A 19096-nucleotide genomic window follows, 5' to 3' on the forward strand; every position below is an offset into this window, starting at 1 on the left:
AAAGGAATTGCATATAGAAACTGTAACACACACAGACTAGATAGTGTAATGAAACACAGCATCTTAGCAAATTCAGATTTCAGAGAAATTTTCACCAGTGCAGAATTTAAGATAATATTGAGGTTAGTGACATAAATGATGAAAGACTAAAAGTAAGCCTGCTAGTCACCTATGTGGGGCAGACCTCAAAGATGGCAAAATCCTCACTTTGCCTTTGTCACCTGTGACCTTGTTACCTAGTTTGACATTCAGGTCACTGTACTGATGTGAGAGAAATTGTCTGAGTCTAGTGGTTGGCAAACTTTGGCTCACAAGCCACATGCAGCTATTTGGTCCCTTGAATTTTTAGCAAAGGCCAGCTTAGGAATACCCTAATTAAGTTAATAACAATGTACCTACCTATATAGTTTAAGTTTAAAAAATGTGGCTCTCAAAAGAAATTTTAATTGTTGTACTGTTGACTAAATGAGTTTGCCGACCACTGTCTTAGTCCATTGTACATTTTATAAAGCTATAGTACTTATTTAGAGAGAAAACCCTGTTTTTATACCCTGCCTCTCTCATGGAAATTTAGCAGGCTCAAATTCTGTATTTCTTTGAAAGTTCTTAGGTTGGCATTCCCAGTAGTTTTTAACATTTGATAATATTCCTGGCTTTTTAGTAGATGAACGGTAGATGCCAGTCTTTCAGTTGGAATGCTGAGCACAACTTATTTCAGTTAGTGAGCATGTCTGATATCAAACTCAGTTTTAATTCTTGAAACACTAGCAATCTTTTGGTATAACCAATATTCAACCTGAGTTCTCCAATTATTGCTTCAAATTGGGCCCCTTCAATAAACATAGTTCCAATTTGGCTGCACCTACACTAATTAGAAATAAAAGCTCAATTCCATGAAAATTTTCAGGAAAAAAAATATTACTTTACACAATCTTCAAAAATATTATGATCACATTTTACTTCTGTTATTTTATGTTGGTGTCTTAAATACAGACTAAATATTTGGTGGATGAACTTCAGTGTTTTCTACTCTGTTCCTATTATAAACAGAGTATATTAATTGCAAGATAGTTTCAATTTCATACCCTTCCCATCTCCTGTCAGTCTGCAAGTTGGGGCTATAAATATCTATGGGAACACTATCTTATCTAATAAAGAGGGAATTTGCAAATTGACCATCATACCATAACAAGATGGCTGAACCCACAGAAGAGGCCGAGTTCCTGTAAGGAGCCTTAATGAGCAATCAGCAGGGATCTGAGGCTGAGTAGTGGTAGGCTGGTGGAGGGGCCTCCCTCAGGCTTGCCCCCAGCCCTGGCACCAGTCTGGGGGACCTCAGGCTGCACCCCTGATCCAGCAGAGCTTAATGGGGTATCTCAAGGCATGCAGCCCAGCCTGGGACAGGGGAATGTCAGGCTGTGCCCCCGCCCCAGCACCAGGCCAGACGACCTGAGGCTGTCTCCACCCACCCAGTGGGGCTTGACAGGAGTAGGGCCAGCTGGGTCTGGATCTAGCCCAGTGGAGGTGGGGTCAGTAGAATCTGGGTCTTGAATGATTTTGAGGGTCATGTGGGTATGTGGGATCTTAACTCTGGTTCCCATGGTGCACCCCAGACTCTGACAAGAGGAAGTTTTTCATATACATTTTACCTATTTTCTTTCATCTCTGACATTTCTATTATAGAGAAGGGCAAATAGCAATATTAAAATATTTGCTCTAATTAATTCCCCTTTAATGTGCACAAATTTCGTGCACTGGTCACTAGTGTTTACACAAAGGTCTCCTTTTCAAACTAGAAAGTAATGACCTGTAGAATGGGAATCATAACTTATTCGAGTTTATATTCCCACATCTAACTCTATGCTTGGTATTTAATGCCCTGTTAGAAAAATTGGTTGAATAATTTAAATAAACAGATATTCAAGACATCTTGCTTCTTTTGAATGACGTGAGAACCATCCATTTTAAACTAGAAAATAGCAATAGCAAAATCTTCTGAAATATCAGATGGAGAAACTGGGTAAGGTCTTAGAGCCAGAGAGAGCATTGTTGCTGAATATAAATTAAAAATTATAAAATGCGTGTTGTGCAAAACTGAAGTGCTCTGAAAGGAGGGGAAAAAATCTTCAAGGGAGTTTTTTTTTCTTCTTTTTTTTCTTCTTCCCATTGAATTAAAGCTGTTAGGACTTTGATTTTCTGCCTTGATTTTGTTACAGCATTGATGTGAATAGTGGATGACTAATCATTTTGGATATTTAAAATTGCTAACTTTTCCTTTCTGCTCACCAGAGAAGTCTCACTCCAAATGTTCACAAAACATAAAACTGCAAGTGCAATTTCCATTTGCATGTACTTATTCTTTCTGAAGCTACCTCTCACACTGCAGGGTACAAAAGTTCTCTTTGTGGGCCAGGGAATGCCCGACACAATCATGTCCTTTGTGAGCATGTGGGAAGGAAAAATTGGGATAAATGAATGAAATTTACATTTGTTCATCTCCAAGAAAATCTGAGGCACCTACAAGTATTACCTTTTCATTTTCATAACATTATTTTTCCTTTGCACATTTTAGGAATTCATAAGATTCTTGTTTAAAGTAAAGCAGTAATTGAAACATGTTTAATATTAGCAATTTAAACAAACTCTCATATTTGCTTGTATTGGTGTAGGAATTATTTAGACATTGAAGACTCCATTTTTATTTTTTATATTGATTTATGAATTAAATACATTTCATGAAAAAGATCTTATATGTTCTCACTCAATAGTAATTGGCTGAAAAATCAATAAGTATTCTCACTATACTTCCCCCCCACACACCCTGAGGATTTCTCTAAAAGGAAAATAATTGCAGTATGAGGCGTTTCCCCCCCCCCTTTTGGAGATTCTGAGAGCTATACTAGTCCTCAGAGTTCAGACAAACTACCAGAGGAATTATTGTTAAAGTATTTTCACAGGTGGCTTTTAACACTCTCCTCACTCACTCAAGGGCACTTTTGTTGATCTCTAGAGAGTGAAAAACATGGTCAGGTTTTTCTTTTATGATTCATACCTTGTGTTTTATTAAAATGTCATGTCATCACCAAATAATGGCAGATAATTATGGTGCTCAAAGTGCTTAACCTTTAAATAGTTATTCTGATTCAATCCATTACTAGATGGCATCACAGTAAAATGAAAGCAACGACGAAGCATCTTTATCCATGATTTACTGCTTGCTTTTTGTGCAATAGTTAAAATTATACAGATCCAGGAGTGTTATAAGATTGTATTTTTATCTCTAGATAATATAAGCGGTCCTTTATCATTTCTGAATGACATCTCCACAGTTCTATTTTTTCACCACTTGCCACATACTGACTTGTGTTGCTACGCTGTATTGATTTAGGTGATTGCTAGCAATGTTGCGAAAACTTTGGTTTTAAACATCATTGCCTACAAGGCAAATTGCTGACCCAGGAGCATGTGGGGGTATATACTCAGCACAGTGGTTTTTTTGTTTATTTGTTTGTTTGTTTTCCTCACATCAAAGGTGTTAAGGAAGTAATCAAGAACTATTTTCATGATGCATGTCAGTTCGTGCAAATTGAGAAGCTATAAGCCCAGTCTTAGTCCCTTTGGTCTTAAATACTTCATTTGAAAGCACACCATGAAACATTTGGGACTTGATCTTCACATTGACAATGAGTTATAATTAGGTTTGAAAGTGTAAATGAGTATCAAAGGGAAGGCTTTCTGAGAAAGTTAATACATGGCTAATGTCAACAAAAGGCCATGTGAAGTATTCTAAGAATCCTTTTCATAGCATATAGATTTATTTCAAGAATAATGATACTGTTAAAATTACTTGAAATCAATATTAGATTTCAACTGTTAGTGATGTAAAAGTTGCTCTTGTAATTAGGAAACCACCATGCTTATAAGCTAAAATGATGGCTTATGCAGGGGTCCTCAAACTTTTTAAAAGTGGGGGCCAGATCACGGTCCTTCAGAGAGCTGGAGGGCCGGACTATATGAACTACTAATTCCTACTGTAACACCTCTGCTGCGCTCACTGCCCAAAAAACCTGGCGGGCCGGATCAGACTCCTCTGGATCAGACTCCTCTGCGGGCCGCATGTGGCCCGCGGGCCGTAGTTTGAAGACGCCTGGCTTATGGCTTAAGTGATTTCCTTTATCTTGAATTTCTTGTCAGGGAAAATGAGAACAGAGCCTTTGAAAGGGTGACTTGACTCAGCCAGTATGGCTCAGTGGTTGAGCATCGACCTGTAAACCAGGAGGTCATGGTTTGGTTCTTGGTGAGGGGACATGCTGGGTTAAGGTCCCAACTCCATTGTAGGGGGTGTGCAAGAGGCAGCTGATCAATGATTCTCTTTCATTATTGATGTTTCTATCTCTCTATCCCTCTCCCTTCCTCTCTGAAATCAATAAAATAAAGAAAAAGAAATAATAGCTTGGTTTCTCAGGATTTGGGTTCTTGCCTTCACACCCTCAGAGCCAGGCCGTGGTAACTCTTGGTCTCATTGAGAACCACTTTATAATTATTCCATTTCCTTAAATGATAGCTATTCTTAGGGCGTAGACTACAACCAAACTTGTGCCTGCCACAATAGAAACCCTTCATGGTACTTACTGAATGAATAAATCAATCAGAAAGCATTTAGTGCAGACTTCACAAATAAGACTATAGCAAGAAAGAAAAGAGATGAAGCCATGAGAGTGTATATGAAAGGTACCATGGAATGAAGGTTCCTTGGTATGGTCTGAGCTGCTCTGGGTCAGAATTCAACTTTTAAAAGTGTAGGGGATTCGTTTAAGTGAGGGTAGAAGAAATCAGCCTAGAAAAACTATCCAAAAATTGCAGTCCAAACGTTCATCAGTTGTTTCTGAATATGTGTGCTGTGATTTGAACTGATTCAATGAATGTTAGCTATTAAAAGAATGTATTATGGATGTTTTTAGCCTCTCATCTGGGGACAGGAAATGTGGAAGACATGTTGTATGGAATACATTTTATTATATCAGAAGAAGAAGCTTACTAATGACTTACAAACAGGGCAGAGGCAAAATTAAAGCTATATATTAGAACAATTAATTTCCTGTGATACACTTTTATCATTGAATAAGATAAATGAAACCAGGACATGAGTTAGCAGTTATTGTTTTCATTTAAGGAGGAAAAGGAAAAGATTGATAATGAAAATGGGGGAAATATAAATACTTAAAATCCATTGATATAGAAGAATTAACAGTTATTGGACCCAAGGTTGAGTATCACAGAATAAAAGCACAATCAAAAGTGAATCAATAGTTTCTAGCTGGAGTGAAAAAACACATTTGCTTTGTCCCATCTCTTGGTTTACTCAAATATGTCTTAAATTTTTTTATAATAATACACCTTGCAAGTTCTTTCTTTTTTCCTTCTTTTTAAAAAAATATATTTTTATTAATTTCAGAGAGAGATATAGAAACATCAATGATGAAAATCACTGATGGGCTGCCTCCTGCTACCGGGGACTGAAACAGCAACCTGACCATGTGCCCTGACCAGGAATCAAACCGTGACTTCCTGGTTCATGATTTGATGCTCAACCACTGAGCCACACTCACCAGGCTATACCACATATTCTTTTTTTCTTTTTTAATATATATTTTATTGATTTTTTACAGAGAGGAAGGGAGAAAGATAGAGAGCTAGAAACGTCGATGAGAGAGAAACATCGACCAGCTGCCTCTTGCACACCCTCTACCGAGGATGTGCCCGCAACCAATGTACATGCCCTTGATCGAAATCAAACCTGGGACCTTTCAGTCCGCAGACCGATGCTCTACCACTGAGCCAAACCAGTTTTGGCTATACCACATATTCTTTATTCACTCTTTCACTTACAGATATTTAAGTTATGTCTTCAATTTGGCTGTTGTGAATAATGCTTCAATGAACATGGGAGTGAAAATATTTCTTTGGGACCCAGATTTCAAAGCATTCAAGAAAATTTCAGTGACAGGAACATTAATAATTACAGATGGACTCTGACATCAAAAGGATTCCCATATACCTGGGATCTTTATTAACAGTGAAGTAACCTGTGCATTTCTAGTACAGCAGGGTTTTATGAACACATAACAAGATTGCAATCTAATAACAGAATAGTAAAAAAAAAAAAAAAATACCATTACATAAAGTTAGGGAAAAAAAGCAAAAATGCACACAGTAGTACCAGTTAGATTTACCCACCCACATGCGGCAGAGTAAAGAATACCAAAATATTACTAGTTCATTATAAAAAAAAAAGTATATTATTTGAAGCAGCTGGGTTGGCTGGTCTTGGATTCAGACTGAAGGTTGAGTTCCTGTCAATCTCATGTGCTTCTTTCCTCAGGAATCCTTTACTGAGCCACCTGCTCTTCACAGAGTGAAGGACAGGATCACAAAAGAACTTGCTTAACCGCATGATCCCATGTAACTTGGCTGTGTGTCACAGTCCCTCGGCTTCCATTGACCAAAGCAAGTCATGTGGCCAAGCCCAAAGTCAGTAGTGCAATAAGTAGAGTTAAAAAAAATAAAAAGAAATATTTGCTGAACAATCATGCAGTGCACTACAACAGTGTAGTTAAAAGCTACTCTTTAAATGCATTAAAATGGTTGCCATTTTTGAAAAAGAGGAGGTTATACTAAGTAGGAACAAGATGTGAGGATAAATTGACATAACAAAATGAGAAATAAATATGCCTAGCAGATCCATTGATGAAAATGTTCCATAAATTATTGGTTATATTTTACTTAAGTCTCTGTACATGTGGTCCAAACAAAATAAAAACCCCGCAATATTTAAGGGCACTACAATAAGTGTTAAGGATTGAAGTTTTCACATTTTCTAGCCTTAGAATTTCAAACATAAAGATATAGAAGTTAATCACAAATTAATCAAGTAAATAAAAATGACAACTAGAAAATCTTTAAGGAATAAATGTTTAGGGTGCTGTAAAACCATACGAGATGAATCTGATTTTGTGTGGATGGTTCTAGACAGAAGAATTAGGCTCAACAGGTGGAGGAAAATAAAAAATTTTAAAAAACAAAGGAGGCGATTTTGTAAGGAGGCAGGGAGATAAACCTGAGGCAGATTGTATTCATAAAGACAGTGTCAAGATGTTTTGTTTTATCCTAAGAAAAATGGGAGGATTTTAAGACAGAAAGGATAGGGTTGCTAATTACTAGCTCTAGTTCAAGTTCATCTTTATTTTTAAGTTCCCTTGGTTTTGGAAGTTGGTTTGTGTAAAGGAAATTTTATTTTGTTTGGACCACAGGTACAGAGATTTTAGTAAAATCTAATTTAAAGGAAGTTAAATATGCCCCCACTGTTACCTTATACATTTAAAAAATGTATCCAAATAAAGGAATGTTAAAATAAATATATGATTTGATGTCTTTAGGGGATTGACTTATGTTTACCTTTGGAAAAAAAATTCCCAAAAGAGTTAGTGGTAAATAATCTTGAAGCAAATATGTCTTAAAATTTTTAGTAGCTGTGTGATTACACTATCTGTAGAAATTGAACTATATGCAGACATTATGTTAAGTCAATGATATATGGCATAAGGACCTTGCCTTTAAGAGCTTCAACTTACTGTGTTGTCAAAGCATAGTGGTCACTTCAGGTGTTTGAAAGCAGGATTGGGGAGAGGAAGGAAGAAAAGTACATGATCTTCTCAATGGTTATATGGAGAGTTTTGTTGCAGTTTCTTCTATTCTTAAGTATACCTTAACATCTAGTTAAATGCACTAGAATTTTTTTAAATGACTGTCATAATGAGTGAACAACAACAACAATGAATCAAACCACTTTATATTACTCCCTGATGCTAAATTGTATTGTTACAGAATACATCAGATTAGTTGATTTCAAAGACATTGGGAGAAACAATTTTGGGAACCATGTCAGAGAGAGAACTCTTTGTGTACTTGAAAACAAATTACCTAATGTTTGTGTGTAATGATAATAATAGGGTTAGTATTTCCTGACAAAATGCGATTGCCATTATTATGAAGAAAATTACATGAGTCTGAGCAATTTCTTGGTAATTATGTATTTAAGAAAAATGACTAAATCCAGATATCCCCTGATAATAAGCACTTATTATTTTAGTCCATTATAGTCTCATTGAAATTCCTTATGTTTGCAGGTTTAAGACATCTTTCATACAGATCTGCAATTACTTTCTGTAGTGATTAACTACATTCTCACCATCATTAAGTCAAAACATACTGTGTTTGACACTAAAAAGAATGGAAATTAAAAGTAAAAATGTACTAACTAATAAAGAAAATATTTGAAATCTCAAGGTTATATTTTCTTCATATAAGTTTATATTTATTCAGTTCTATTAGTTACATATGCCTTGTTATTGTATAGAAATATATTACCTTTAGTTTAAAAAAAACTAACATAAGCAACATTGTTACAAGATTTTTAATTTTTTTTTTGTCCATCATATTCCCATATCTAGAAAAACTGCCAGGCTCAGAGTATCATCTCAGTATATCACCAAATTACTACATATGTACTAAATAAAGTACTCTTCCAGTAGTTTTGTCTCATATTAATATTATTGAGTTTTATATATATCAAATTTAGTAGATAAAAGGACATCATAGTGTTGAAATCATGCCTTTCACACTTTGGAGACCACACAATATTTAAATAAGTCACAGACTATTCCAAATTGTATTTGGAAAGAAGCCTAATACATAAACAAACAAATTAATTAATTCATTTAATAGATGTCATAAATCATGTTGTTCTTTGGGGCTATTAGGGTTGGCAAACATCCCCAGAGTCCCATTAAGTTATTGACTAATGTTACTAGTGTTGGTGTTTGTGTTTAACTAGGAAAAATGATATTGTCCACATAATCCTTTAAGACTTAAGTTACATAAAGAAGTTACTTAACTTCTGTGAACCTCATTTCCATATAAGAACATTAAGATCACCTCAGTGGATTGGTGCTTGTACTTAATGAAAAATGAAAACACTTAGTGAATGTCAGGCACACGGATTTTGGTTACTACGGTATTTACTCCTCAGTCTTGCTTTCATGGCAAAAATGCTTCACTTTGCCTCTGGTCTGGGACAGTGCTTGTGGCCTCATCGTTTGTGAACTTCAGGATACCAATGCCTGGACTCTGGAAGTAACTCTGATGTCATCCATGACATAGTCAAATTGGGAAATAAAGTTTTCATGAAACTACCATGCTAATAGGGTCTTTACAATATCCCCAAATAAGTGCACAAGTGGGCAAAAGTAGGTTTACAGTTGTTTCTATAGAAAACAATAGAGCAATTAATAATAATACAGGAACAAACTCCATGTTTCACATACTGAAACCTGTTTCAAAACAGTAAACCTATTTTTGCAAATCCCTGTATGTACATATTTTAAATAATTTTTACAGGATATTTTGTTTAAATAGACATCTTCCATGTATTCCACTTAATAATGATACATATCTACTTTTATCCCTTTGAGTTTAAAACAAAATGTCCCAAATCTTGACACATAAATTGTTTTAGTTTGTCATGCTAATACTCAAATAATATAACAGATCATATTCCACATATAACACAACCACTGTAATATTTACAAATCAAACTATTTTTAGGCATATCACATTTTCTTATGTAAGTGTCTATGTAGAGTGGTATGAAGTCCACTTGTCTATAACTCTGAAAATCTGTGCTCTAGTTCTAGCACCTTCATTTAGTACATCCATGATTCTGATAGCTTTATCAGAAATATGAGAAAATTGTGTTTTTCTGTGCACCTTCTGTCCTCCCCACTTGACCAAATATGAGGCCCATAGTACATAAGCATATGTTTCTTACCATTGCCTAGCATCTTGAGAGATGAATGTGAATAGCTATGAATGAGTATCTATGACCAGATATTGATGGGTTTGAAATTGAAAACTTGGGAACAATGTAACCACATTTTTAGTTAAGTAAATTCTTAGAAATCCTCTGAACCATATAGAAAATAATCTATGCATCTATGATTTTTGCAATCACTAAAAATATATCAGTTTTGTTCAATGATGTGTAACTCAGATTTATTGCATTGTGCAGTATATAGTGTAAGAGCACTATAGATTGTATAAGAACTCTAATGGTGTGGGAACACATTAGATTTTATGTTCTGGACAGAAGAATTAGGCTCAAAAGTAGGAGTGGGGAAATAAGTTTTAAAAAACAAAGGAGGCAATTTTCTAAGGAGGTAGGGAGATAAACCTGAGGCAGATTGTATTCAGTCTGGTGTGCATAAAGACAGTGTCAAGATGATTTGTTTTATCCTAAGAAAAATGGGAAGATTTTAAGACAGAAAGGATAGGGTTGCTAATTACTAGCTCTAGTTCAAGTCATCTTTATTTGACACTAACTAAAAGAATGAAAAATACAGTTTCATAAAAATACAGAACAATATTAAATATGAGGATTTATTTATTAGAAAAATTCAGAGGATCCCATCATTATTTTAAAGGAGAGCTCCATATCAGAATGTATTAACTATGATAGGAATTAACATGGGATATAAGCACCGAAGCTGAGAAGTAGGGAAGAGATGATGTTTTATGTTCACCCAATCTAGAAAAAAAGGGGCGGGGAGAATTTTCCTTATGATAGATGGTTTCACTTTTCCACTACTGTACTCAGGAATCTTTTTGAAGGAATATTTAGCATATACAGTGTTTAGGGAGTAAGCTGAAATTCATAAAAATAAAGACAAGTGGAAGAGAGGATAGCCAATTCAACTATTAATTTATTATTTTACAAAATTGTAAATGACATGTAGTAAAAACTCTTCACTAATTCAGACTGAGTTATTGGAATGAAATGAAGATTATGCTACCTCTGAATCTGGAATTATGGGAAATTGAAATGTGATTTTTTCACTTTTAAAGGCCTTGCTTTAAAAAAAATGGTTTTAACATTTTCACTATACTTTGTGTTTATTGTGTGACTGTAAATTAATAATATATATAATCTTATTGTAGGGATTACCTGCAAGTCGTGTGAGGTATAGAGTAGATGGTGTCCAGTCTCCTTATCCTGCCAGTATTTTTGATGTAGAAGAAGATTCTGGAACAGTAATCACTCGTGTCAATCTTAATGAAGAACCTACGACCATTTTTAAGGTTAGTTTTTCTTGTCTATTAGATGCTTAATTTTTTATTGAAAGTTTGGTTTGACAGATGACCATACTTTTTCTCTTTTTCTTTTTAATATTTTAAAATTACAAACACACATTTTAACTGCATTGACATTTTGAAAATACAATTCAATAAAAAGAAAAAAAATCACTTGATATTTCACACTTTGGAGATAACTAGAATTTACCATTTTACTCTCTATCCTTATGTTATATTTCTATTTAAATACAAATATATGTTTTGAGTAACATGGTCATATTATTTATACTGCTTTTTTTTAAAAGCACCACCACCATTTAAAACTTTATTTTAGAAAGTACTCACCTACGGCAAACAGTGGAGATTTTTAACCTTCATATCCATCACAAGTTAATTTTTTAAAAGGAAAGGATTTAGCATTTCTGCAGAAGATACAATGAATAAACCCAACAAGGCAGTAGATACTGTGCAGGCATGTGCAACAAGTATGCAGAGGCCATTTTATTTGGTTCATTAAGTATAGTATAGTTATATTTGAGTTCTACAAAACATCAAATATAAATGAACTGAAACTGTAACAATACACAGAAATTGGCTTCTTACACAGACATACCAGGCAGTACAAGCTGAAAACCTGAGTAAATTAACATTGTTTTACATCAATATACATAGTGCTAGTTCATATTTAAAAACAAGTTTCAATATAGCACTTGATACTTTTTTTTAATCTGTTTCAGTTAAGAGTATGAAATAGGTAAAATCTAGGCTAAAAATAATTCTTTTTAATATTCTATTGTAGGAATATACTATCCTCTTCATTTGTTTAATACCTTGTTGTTGGATAACTAGGCTTTTTCTAATTTTTTTGTTATCTAATCTTTGCTCTCTTGAAACTCCTTTTGCAATTATCATTTGCCACTTGCTTTCCCCCCCTCCCCCAATCCCTTAAATAACTTCAGGCAGAATTGCTGGATCAAGTTTATGTACTCATGAATAGTTATACTTCCAGAAAATGTGGAATAATACTAGCCCTCCCTATTCTCCTAAGTAATCTATTTTGTTGAATGTTTGAATGTTTCCATTTTCTATAGTTACTTAGAATTAAATTTTTCACTGCGAGTAAAGCCTTTGGCTCTGCAAAGAGTTAATGGTGTAATAAAGCGCATGTTTCTGTGTGAAACCAAACAGCTCTGTGCCTGAGTTGCTGGTTTGACTTAAAAGGTTTACAGCCCTTACGCAACGCCCACCCCAGTATTACCTGATATAATTCAAAATATACCAGTCTAAGCCCTAATATAAGTAAAGGCATCTGACACATTTTGATTATTCTCATAATAGTCTCCATTTTTTTTCAATCAAATACTCATCAGTTAACATTGCGACTATCAGTAAATACTGTGTCTCACATAATTTTATCAGTATTTGTAATAATTACTTTCTTTGTAAGATTGAAATCTAAAGCTAAATCATGGCTCTCAGATGACTCTTGGTTATGATTTGATGATCTAGTTTGAATAAATTTAGATTAGTAATATGTAGTTTTCAAACTTATGTTCTGGAGAAACATAATTTTGAGTATATTTAGCATTTCTTATAATAAACACTAAAATTCTTCTAGATATAGGTTATCAAAGAAAATGGTAAATCATAAAAGTTATTTTAATAATTACCTCATACAGCTATTATACTTAAGACAAGCTTTTCTTAGTTTGCATTATTTGAACATTTTCTGCTGTAAACTGGGTTTTATATCTTGTAATTGTTTTTAAGTGAGAGTATTTCAAAGTGTGTTAAAGTATAAACATTTCTAATTTTATCCTCCAGAATAAGTATTTCTGGCCTATAATCTTGCAGAAAATTAATTCTCTTTGGAAGAACTAATTCTCTAATATACGTAAGCTAATTAATTTTTTGCTATTGATGTGACTAAAATTAACACTTTTTTAAATGTGTTAGTGCCTAGAAAGACATGTTTTCACTGTAGCCACGAGTGAAATTATAAAAAAGATTTAATCATTGGGAGATATATTATAACATAACTGTTTTACTGGTAGTTTTATTTATCATAGAGTTAGTAATTTATTTGAGTTATATCATCTCACAAATTAAAATAATAACATCTACCTGGCAGGATTTTGTGCAGATTAAATAATACAGGAAGCATACATTAGGACCTTGCCTGCTACTTGCTATTCAGTGTTCTGCCAGGCAGTCTTGGGATTAAAAGCACACATGGAAAAATGAGAATGTATTTTGTTGTTAATAACTTTAACGTGAATTTTATTACTTTTTAAGCTGGTGGTTATTGCGTTTGATGATGGTGAGCCTGTGATGTCCAGCAGTGCCGTAGTGAAAATTCTCGTCTTACATCCCGGAGAAATCCCACGTTTCACACAAGAGGAATACAGGTATGACTCCTATTGGGTTTTGTAGTTAATAAAGGGCTTTGCTTTGTTTTGGCCTCTAAAAATTGATGTGATATATGAGGTTATCAATGAAATGATCTCCCAATTCTAGTCTAAGCTTCTCTAAATTAACATAACATTATATTTATTTTAAAAGTTAATATAGGTAAAATAACAGTTTACTGAAATATTTGAGTTTTACTAATGCTTTGATGAAGAATGGGTCCTTTCTAAATAACTAAAGCAAGCTTTGAAAAATACAGCATTGTGTTTGAGAGTTTGAAATATAACTGACTTATGGTCTCAGTGGTAAGAAGCTGCCATTTAGTTCCTTACTATTGACAGACACAATATATTACCCAATTTGGGCATGTTTCAGAAACGGTATTTCCCAAAAAATCAGTGAAAGAGAAAAAGAGACATACAGAGAGAGTACTATGTGTATATGTGTATAATGTTTATTACCTATTTATAGCTACAGGGTTTGTCTGTACACTATGTTAGTCAGTCAGGCTGCCATGATAAAATATCATGAACTGGGTGTCTTAAACAGTAGATGTTTATTTTCTCACAGTCTTGGAGACTGGAAGTCTGAGGTCAGGGTGCCAGCATGGTCAGATTCTGGTGAGGACTCTCTTCCTGGCTTATAGATGGCAGCCTTCTCACTTGGGCTCAGTAGGGGGGAAGTGGGAGAAAGTGAGTAGGGCTCTGCTGTCTCTTCTTGTCAGGACAGTAATCCCAAGATAAAGACCTCCCTCTAGGGCCTTATCTAAATCAAATTCTCTCCCAATAGCCCCTTCTTCATTGTTTTATTTTTATCTTCAACTTAAAACATTAACCTACTTTTCTTAGTATGTTAGAACCCACAGGAGTTAGTTTTCTCACAGACATTTGAAAGAGACCCACTATATACTACATATTCACTACTCACTTATTCTGGCCAAAGCTTTAAAAGGCAGCCAGCAATTATATTCCAGAGGTTTTCAACCATGGGTGGAAATAAAGGACTGTATGAAAATTACAATACATTATGGAAATACAATAATAGAAGCTCACAGTTAAGGAAGCATGCTGGAGACGCACTTACTAGTAACTGTGAGTGAACATGATCAATATAGTGTTGAGCTGTATCTTGAAGGAAAAATAGAGATAAGTCACTCAATTAAAATGTGGAAATAGGTTGCATTCCAAAGACTCAGCATATACAAAGTATAAATGAGGAATGTGGGAGATGTATTGAATTCCAGAATATTTTAGTAGGTTAGTCTATCTAGAAACAAGTTAGAAGAAAATACTATATAAGAGAACACTCTATCATATTCTAGAATTTAGACTTTATTGCTCTGATAATTTATAAGAACTACTTTAAAGTATTAAGCTAGATGAGGGGGTAAGATATTGAAGGAGGAGGTAAGTGATCCACCTGGGAATATTTACCACACTCAACCAAGTAGTTTTCTGCTTTGGTTAAAAGCTATCCATACAATATTCAAGTACTAAAATTATATAATATAATTACCAGAAAAATTGTACGTAATGTACATATAAACCATTGGGATGAAAAGCACATTTAAAATAGTATTAATTTTTTTTAAATCAATCTATGTTTAAGGTCATTTTCTCCATTGTGTCTGTTATTACCAAATTCCTCCCTTTTGTGGTGACATGGTAACCTCCAATTTTTTGATGTGGAACATACAGTTTTCTGCTATTGGAGAATGTACTTGAATGTGTATGTTTTGGTCTTCTCAAGAACCAAAATGAATGTAAACTCTTTATTTCTCACCAACTTACGTAGTAGATGCTCACACACACACAAAAAAAGTATTACTGTTTGAGGTGGGTCCAAACATCCCTTGCAGTTTCAGCCCAAAAAAAAGTCTCTCTTGGTTCTCCAAAACTTCTCATCCCAAATCTACTAATTCCTTGGAAACCTCAAGAGAAGAGAAAAGTGGTGTAGGGCATAACAATTTCTCTTTAACTAAACTCAAAAAAATGGTGTTCCTTATCTCCAGGCTTTCATTTGGAGTTCATTTCCTTATTAATAGAAATATTCCTTGCTCCTTCACTTTCCTAGCTAAAACATTGTGGTATTATGGCTAACGTAATAGCTCTCATTAGGGCATTGCTCATTTAGCTTTCTTTTTCAAATTGTCTTCATTTAATTCCACCATTTAAAAATAATTTTTCAATGAGTAGTTTACCATTTCTTACCTTCTTTGCAAATATATTCTATTAATAAAGTTGTTAATTTATAGAAGCAGCAGCTAGCCAATTATTGGTGCTAAAATTAAGAGTAGTCACATGATCACATGGGGAAGAAATTTTTTTTACCTTCCAGAAGAACATATCTAATAATTATAGATAGTGCCCTTACTATTCTAGGTTATTTGTCATTCCGATACAAAGAGGTAATTTTTCAGTCTTGTTTCATCCTGCAGTTTATGAAGAGAATTTTACAAAAGAATCAATATAATTGCTGTAATAGATTCAGTGTTCCTTGAGTACATGTTTTGTTTTCTATCAGACACCCAGAAATTGGGGTAATAAAACGTCATATTAAATATTGGCAGTCCTAGCCAGTTTGGCTCAGCAGGTAGACCATCAGCCTGAAAACTGAAGGGTCCCTGGTTCAATTCCGATCAAGGGCACATGCCATGTACATGCAGGAGGCAGCCAATCAATGATTTTTTTGAATCATCTCTTTTCTTCTCCCTCCCTTTCTGAAATCAACTTTTTTTTGAAAAGTATACAAAAATAAATAAATGACATATTGGCAGAGTATACTGCTTTCTGAATAAATGCAAAGAATTTCACTTAAGTGTTTATATAGGCATAATTTTATCTAAAACATAAGGTTGATGATTATTTTTTTTATCAATCATTTATTTATCACTTACTAATTATGATGTTTTTTAAAGAATTTTGGAGAGGTACAGTGCAGAGAGTTACTGGATACCTCCTAAATCTTTTCTTATTCCTCCTAGGCATACTGCTAGACCATATTTCCCTGCTTCCCTTGCTATATGGAGCCAGGTGACTTTGAGTCCTGGCCAATAAAATGAGGACATTAGGGACTTACAATTTCTTGGCCTGATTTAACCTTTTCCCCTGTTGGATGAGTGAAATGGAAAAATCCCAGGAAACCTTGGGAGGCATATGTTGGCAGTAATGAAAATATGATGTTAAAGGGGCTTAGGCCTCTGAATCACAACTTGGAGGAGAAATCCCTAATGAGGGATGCCCTAGTGAATTATTATTTAAGCAAGAAATATAAGAGCTTACCTATCATGTTAGCACCATTTCAACTAATGTAGTTGGTCAATATTTTATTAGTATGAAACAACTAATTGAATAATTGATTAATCTTTTTAGAAACTTTTCTCATTTATATTGCAGCAATCCCCAGTTTGTCATTTTAAAACAGTATTCATGGTAGAATATTTTTATTCTTGTGTGATTATTTTTTTATATGTTCAGCTACTAGCTTCGGCAAAATATCTACACCATTTCAGACTGCTGTGAGGGCCAACGCAGTCTCCTTTTTAAATGGGAAAAAATATAGAATGGTTGCTGGAAATCTCATGTGTATCCTTCCTTCTTATTGTTTTCAAATCCATTTAATGCTTCAGCACATAACTTCCAGCGATTCCAAAGTTATTAATACCTGATTATCAGGGTGATCCCTTGTGTAAGAATTGATGGATGGCAGACTATGCCATCCCTAATTGTGCCATTTTGGCATAAGGATTATTTTGAGCTAGAAGCACTTAAAAATCACAGATGCAAGAAGGGCATTCTAATCGCCTCTTCTCATGCTGAAAACAGAAGGTTTGAAACTCCTGTATGAAAGATGCCCTTCCTACACCAGGAGAAAAAAAAAAAAAAAAAACATTATCTAATGGGGAGTCGAAGCTAAGAGAATTCTGTATAAACAGGCCTTGTTCAAAAATCACTCTTATCTCCCTTTAGCCTCTCTACATGGTTTAGTTACTTTGCCACAATAGCCTCTCTTTGTTCGCCTTAATATAAAAGCATGTAGTTCTGTCATTTCTTTGGGTTTTAATTTCATTATGGGGACTCTCATGTCATGTAAAATCCTCAGAAATTTATTTACTTTCTCCTATTAATTGGTCTAATGTCAGTTTAATACTTAGGTCTAGCCAAAAAATCCTAAGGATAGAGGTAAAATTTTACTTCCCCTTTAGGATTGCTTCTGCTAGAAAAACTTCTGTTTTATGTGATCAAATTTGGCAGGACACAAAATTTTAATGCAAGATGTTTATTCTTTGTAGGGTTTGGGGAGGAGCATGCTTCTGGGTTAAGCATGGAAAGCAGTGATTCAAATTGCATAGCGTTGTGAGATGGGGTTTGGTTTTTGCATCTCAGAAATGTCTGCATTTCAGTATTGACTTTTTCAATGACTCGGGAAAAGCTAGATTTCACCAAATGAGTAGGTGTTAAAGAGAGGTTCTAAAGATAAAGTATTCTTTTCTTTTAGAACTTTGAACTAAATTCTTTTTTTTTAAACATATTTTATTGATTTTGTACAGAGAGGAAGGAAGAGAGATAGAGAGTTAGAAACATCGATGAGAGAGAGAGTCATCGATCAGCTGCCTCTTGCACACCCCCTACTGGGGATATGCCTGCAACCAAGGTACATGCCCTTGACCGGAATCGAACCCGGGACCTTTCAGTCCCCAAGCTGACGCTCTATCCATTGAGCCAAACCAGTCTCGGCTGAACTAAATTCTTAACCTCACACAATTATCTTATTTTTGGGTTAGCCAGTCATTAAGTCTTTAAATCTCTGAATAAAATGGTTAGGGAAGGTTAGGCTACTATAAAAATAAAGGCCTACGTTTTAATGGTGTAGAGTAGTGGTCAGCCAACTGTGGCTCACGAGCCAAATGCAGCTTTTTGGCCCCTTGAGTGTGGCCCTTCCACAAAATACCACGGCCTGGGCGAGTCTATTTTGAAGAAGTGGCATTAGAAGAAGTTTAAGTTTAAAATATTTGGCTCTCAAAAGAAATTTAAATCGTTGTACTGTTGGTATTTGGCTCTGTTCACTGAGTTTGCCGACCGCTGGTAGAGAACAAAACAAAAACATGTTTTGTTTCACATGTTTTTGGCTCACATGACAGTCTTAAATGAGTGTTCAAGTTGGTGATAGTCTTCCATGCAGTCATTCAGAGACCCAGGCAAATTTAGGCTCTTCCACCTTTAGCATAGTTCAAAATACCTCCAATCATTGTCATTTCAGTCCCAGGGAAGGGAAAAGAGGCAAAAGTTTCAACCAGAGATTTTTTGAAGCAAGTGAGGTGGGAGTTGCAAATTGTATACCAACTCACTTTTTATCCTGAAAATCCAGGGACTTCATGAAACAGCAGAGGAGTGCTGTTGCTTACCAGGCAGCTCTATCCAATTCTACAAAAAGAGAAAGAGAAAGTGATGCTGGTGGAGAACTGGCAGTAAATGTGTAATTTTAGGCAAGTTAGAGATTT

The 19096-nt window shown here is 34.7% G+C and overlaps 1 protein-coding gene across 2 annotated transcripts in view; it reads left to right on the forward strand.

Moving 5' to 3' along the window:
• The window catches only part of PCDH15 (protocadherin related 15), a 613865-nt gene that overhangs the window by 477648 nt on the left and 117121 nt on the right, over positions 1 to 19096 (forward strand). For both annotated transcript variants that reach the window (XM_045581870.1, XM_045581869.1), the window contains exons 22-23: positions 11053 to 11193; positions 13483 to 13595. In XM_045581870.1, the coding sequence (XP_045437826.1) occupies positions 11053 to 11193; positions 13483 to 13595 (254 nt within the window). The remainder of the gene's footprint in view (positions 1 to 11052; positions 11194 to 13482; positions 13596 to 19096) is intronic.

This window comes from Pipistrellus kuhlii, unplaced genomic scaffold, assembly GCF_014108245.1.
Source record: "Pipistrellus kuhlii isolate mPipKuh1 unplaced genomic scaffold, mPipKuh1.p scaffold_m20_p_15, whole genome shotgun sequence".
Lineage (NCBI taxonomy): Eukaryota > Metazoa > Chordata > Mammalia > Chiroptera > Vespertilionidae > Pipistrellus > Pipistrellus kuhlii.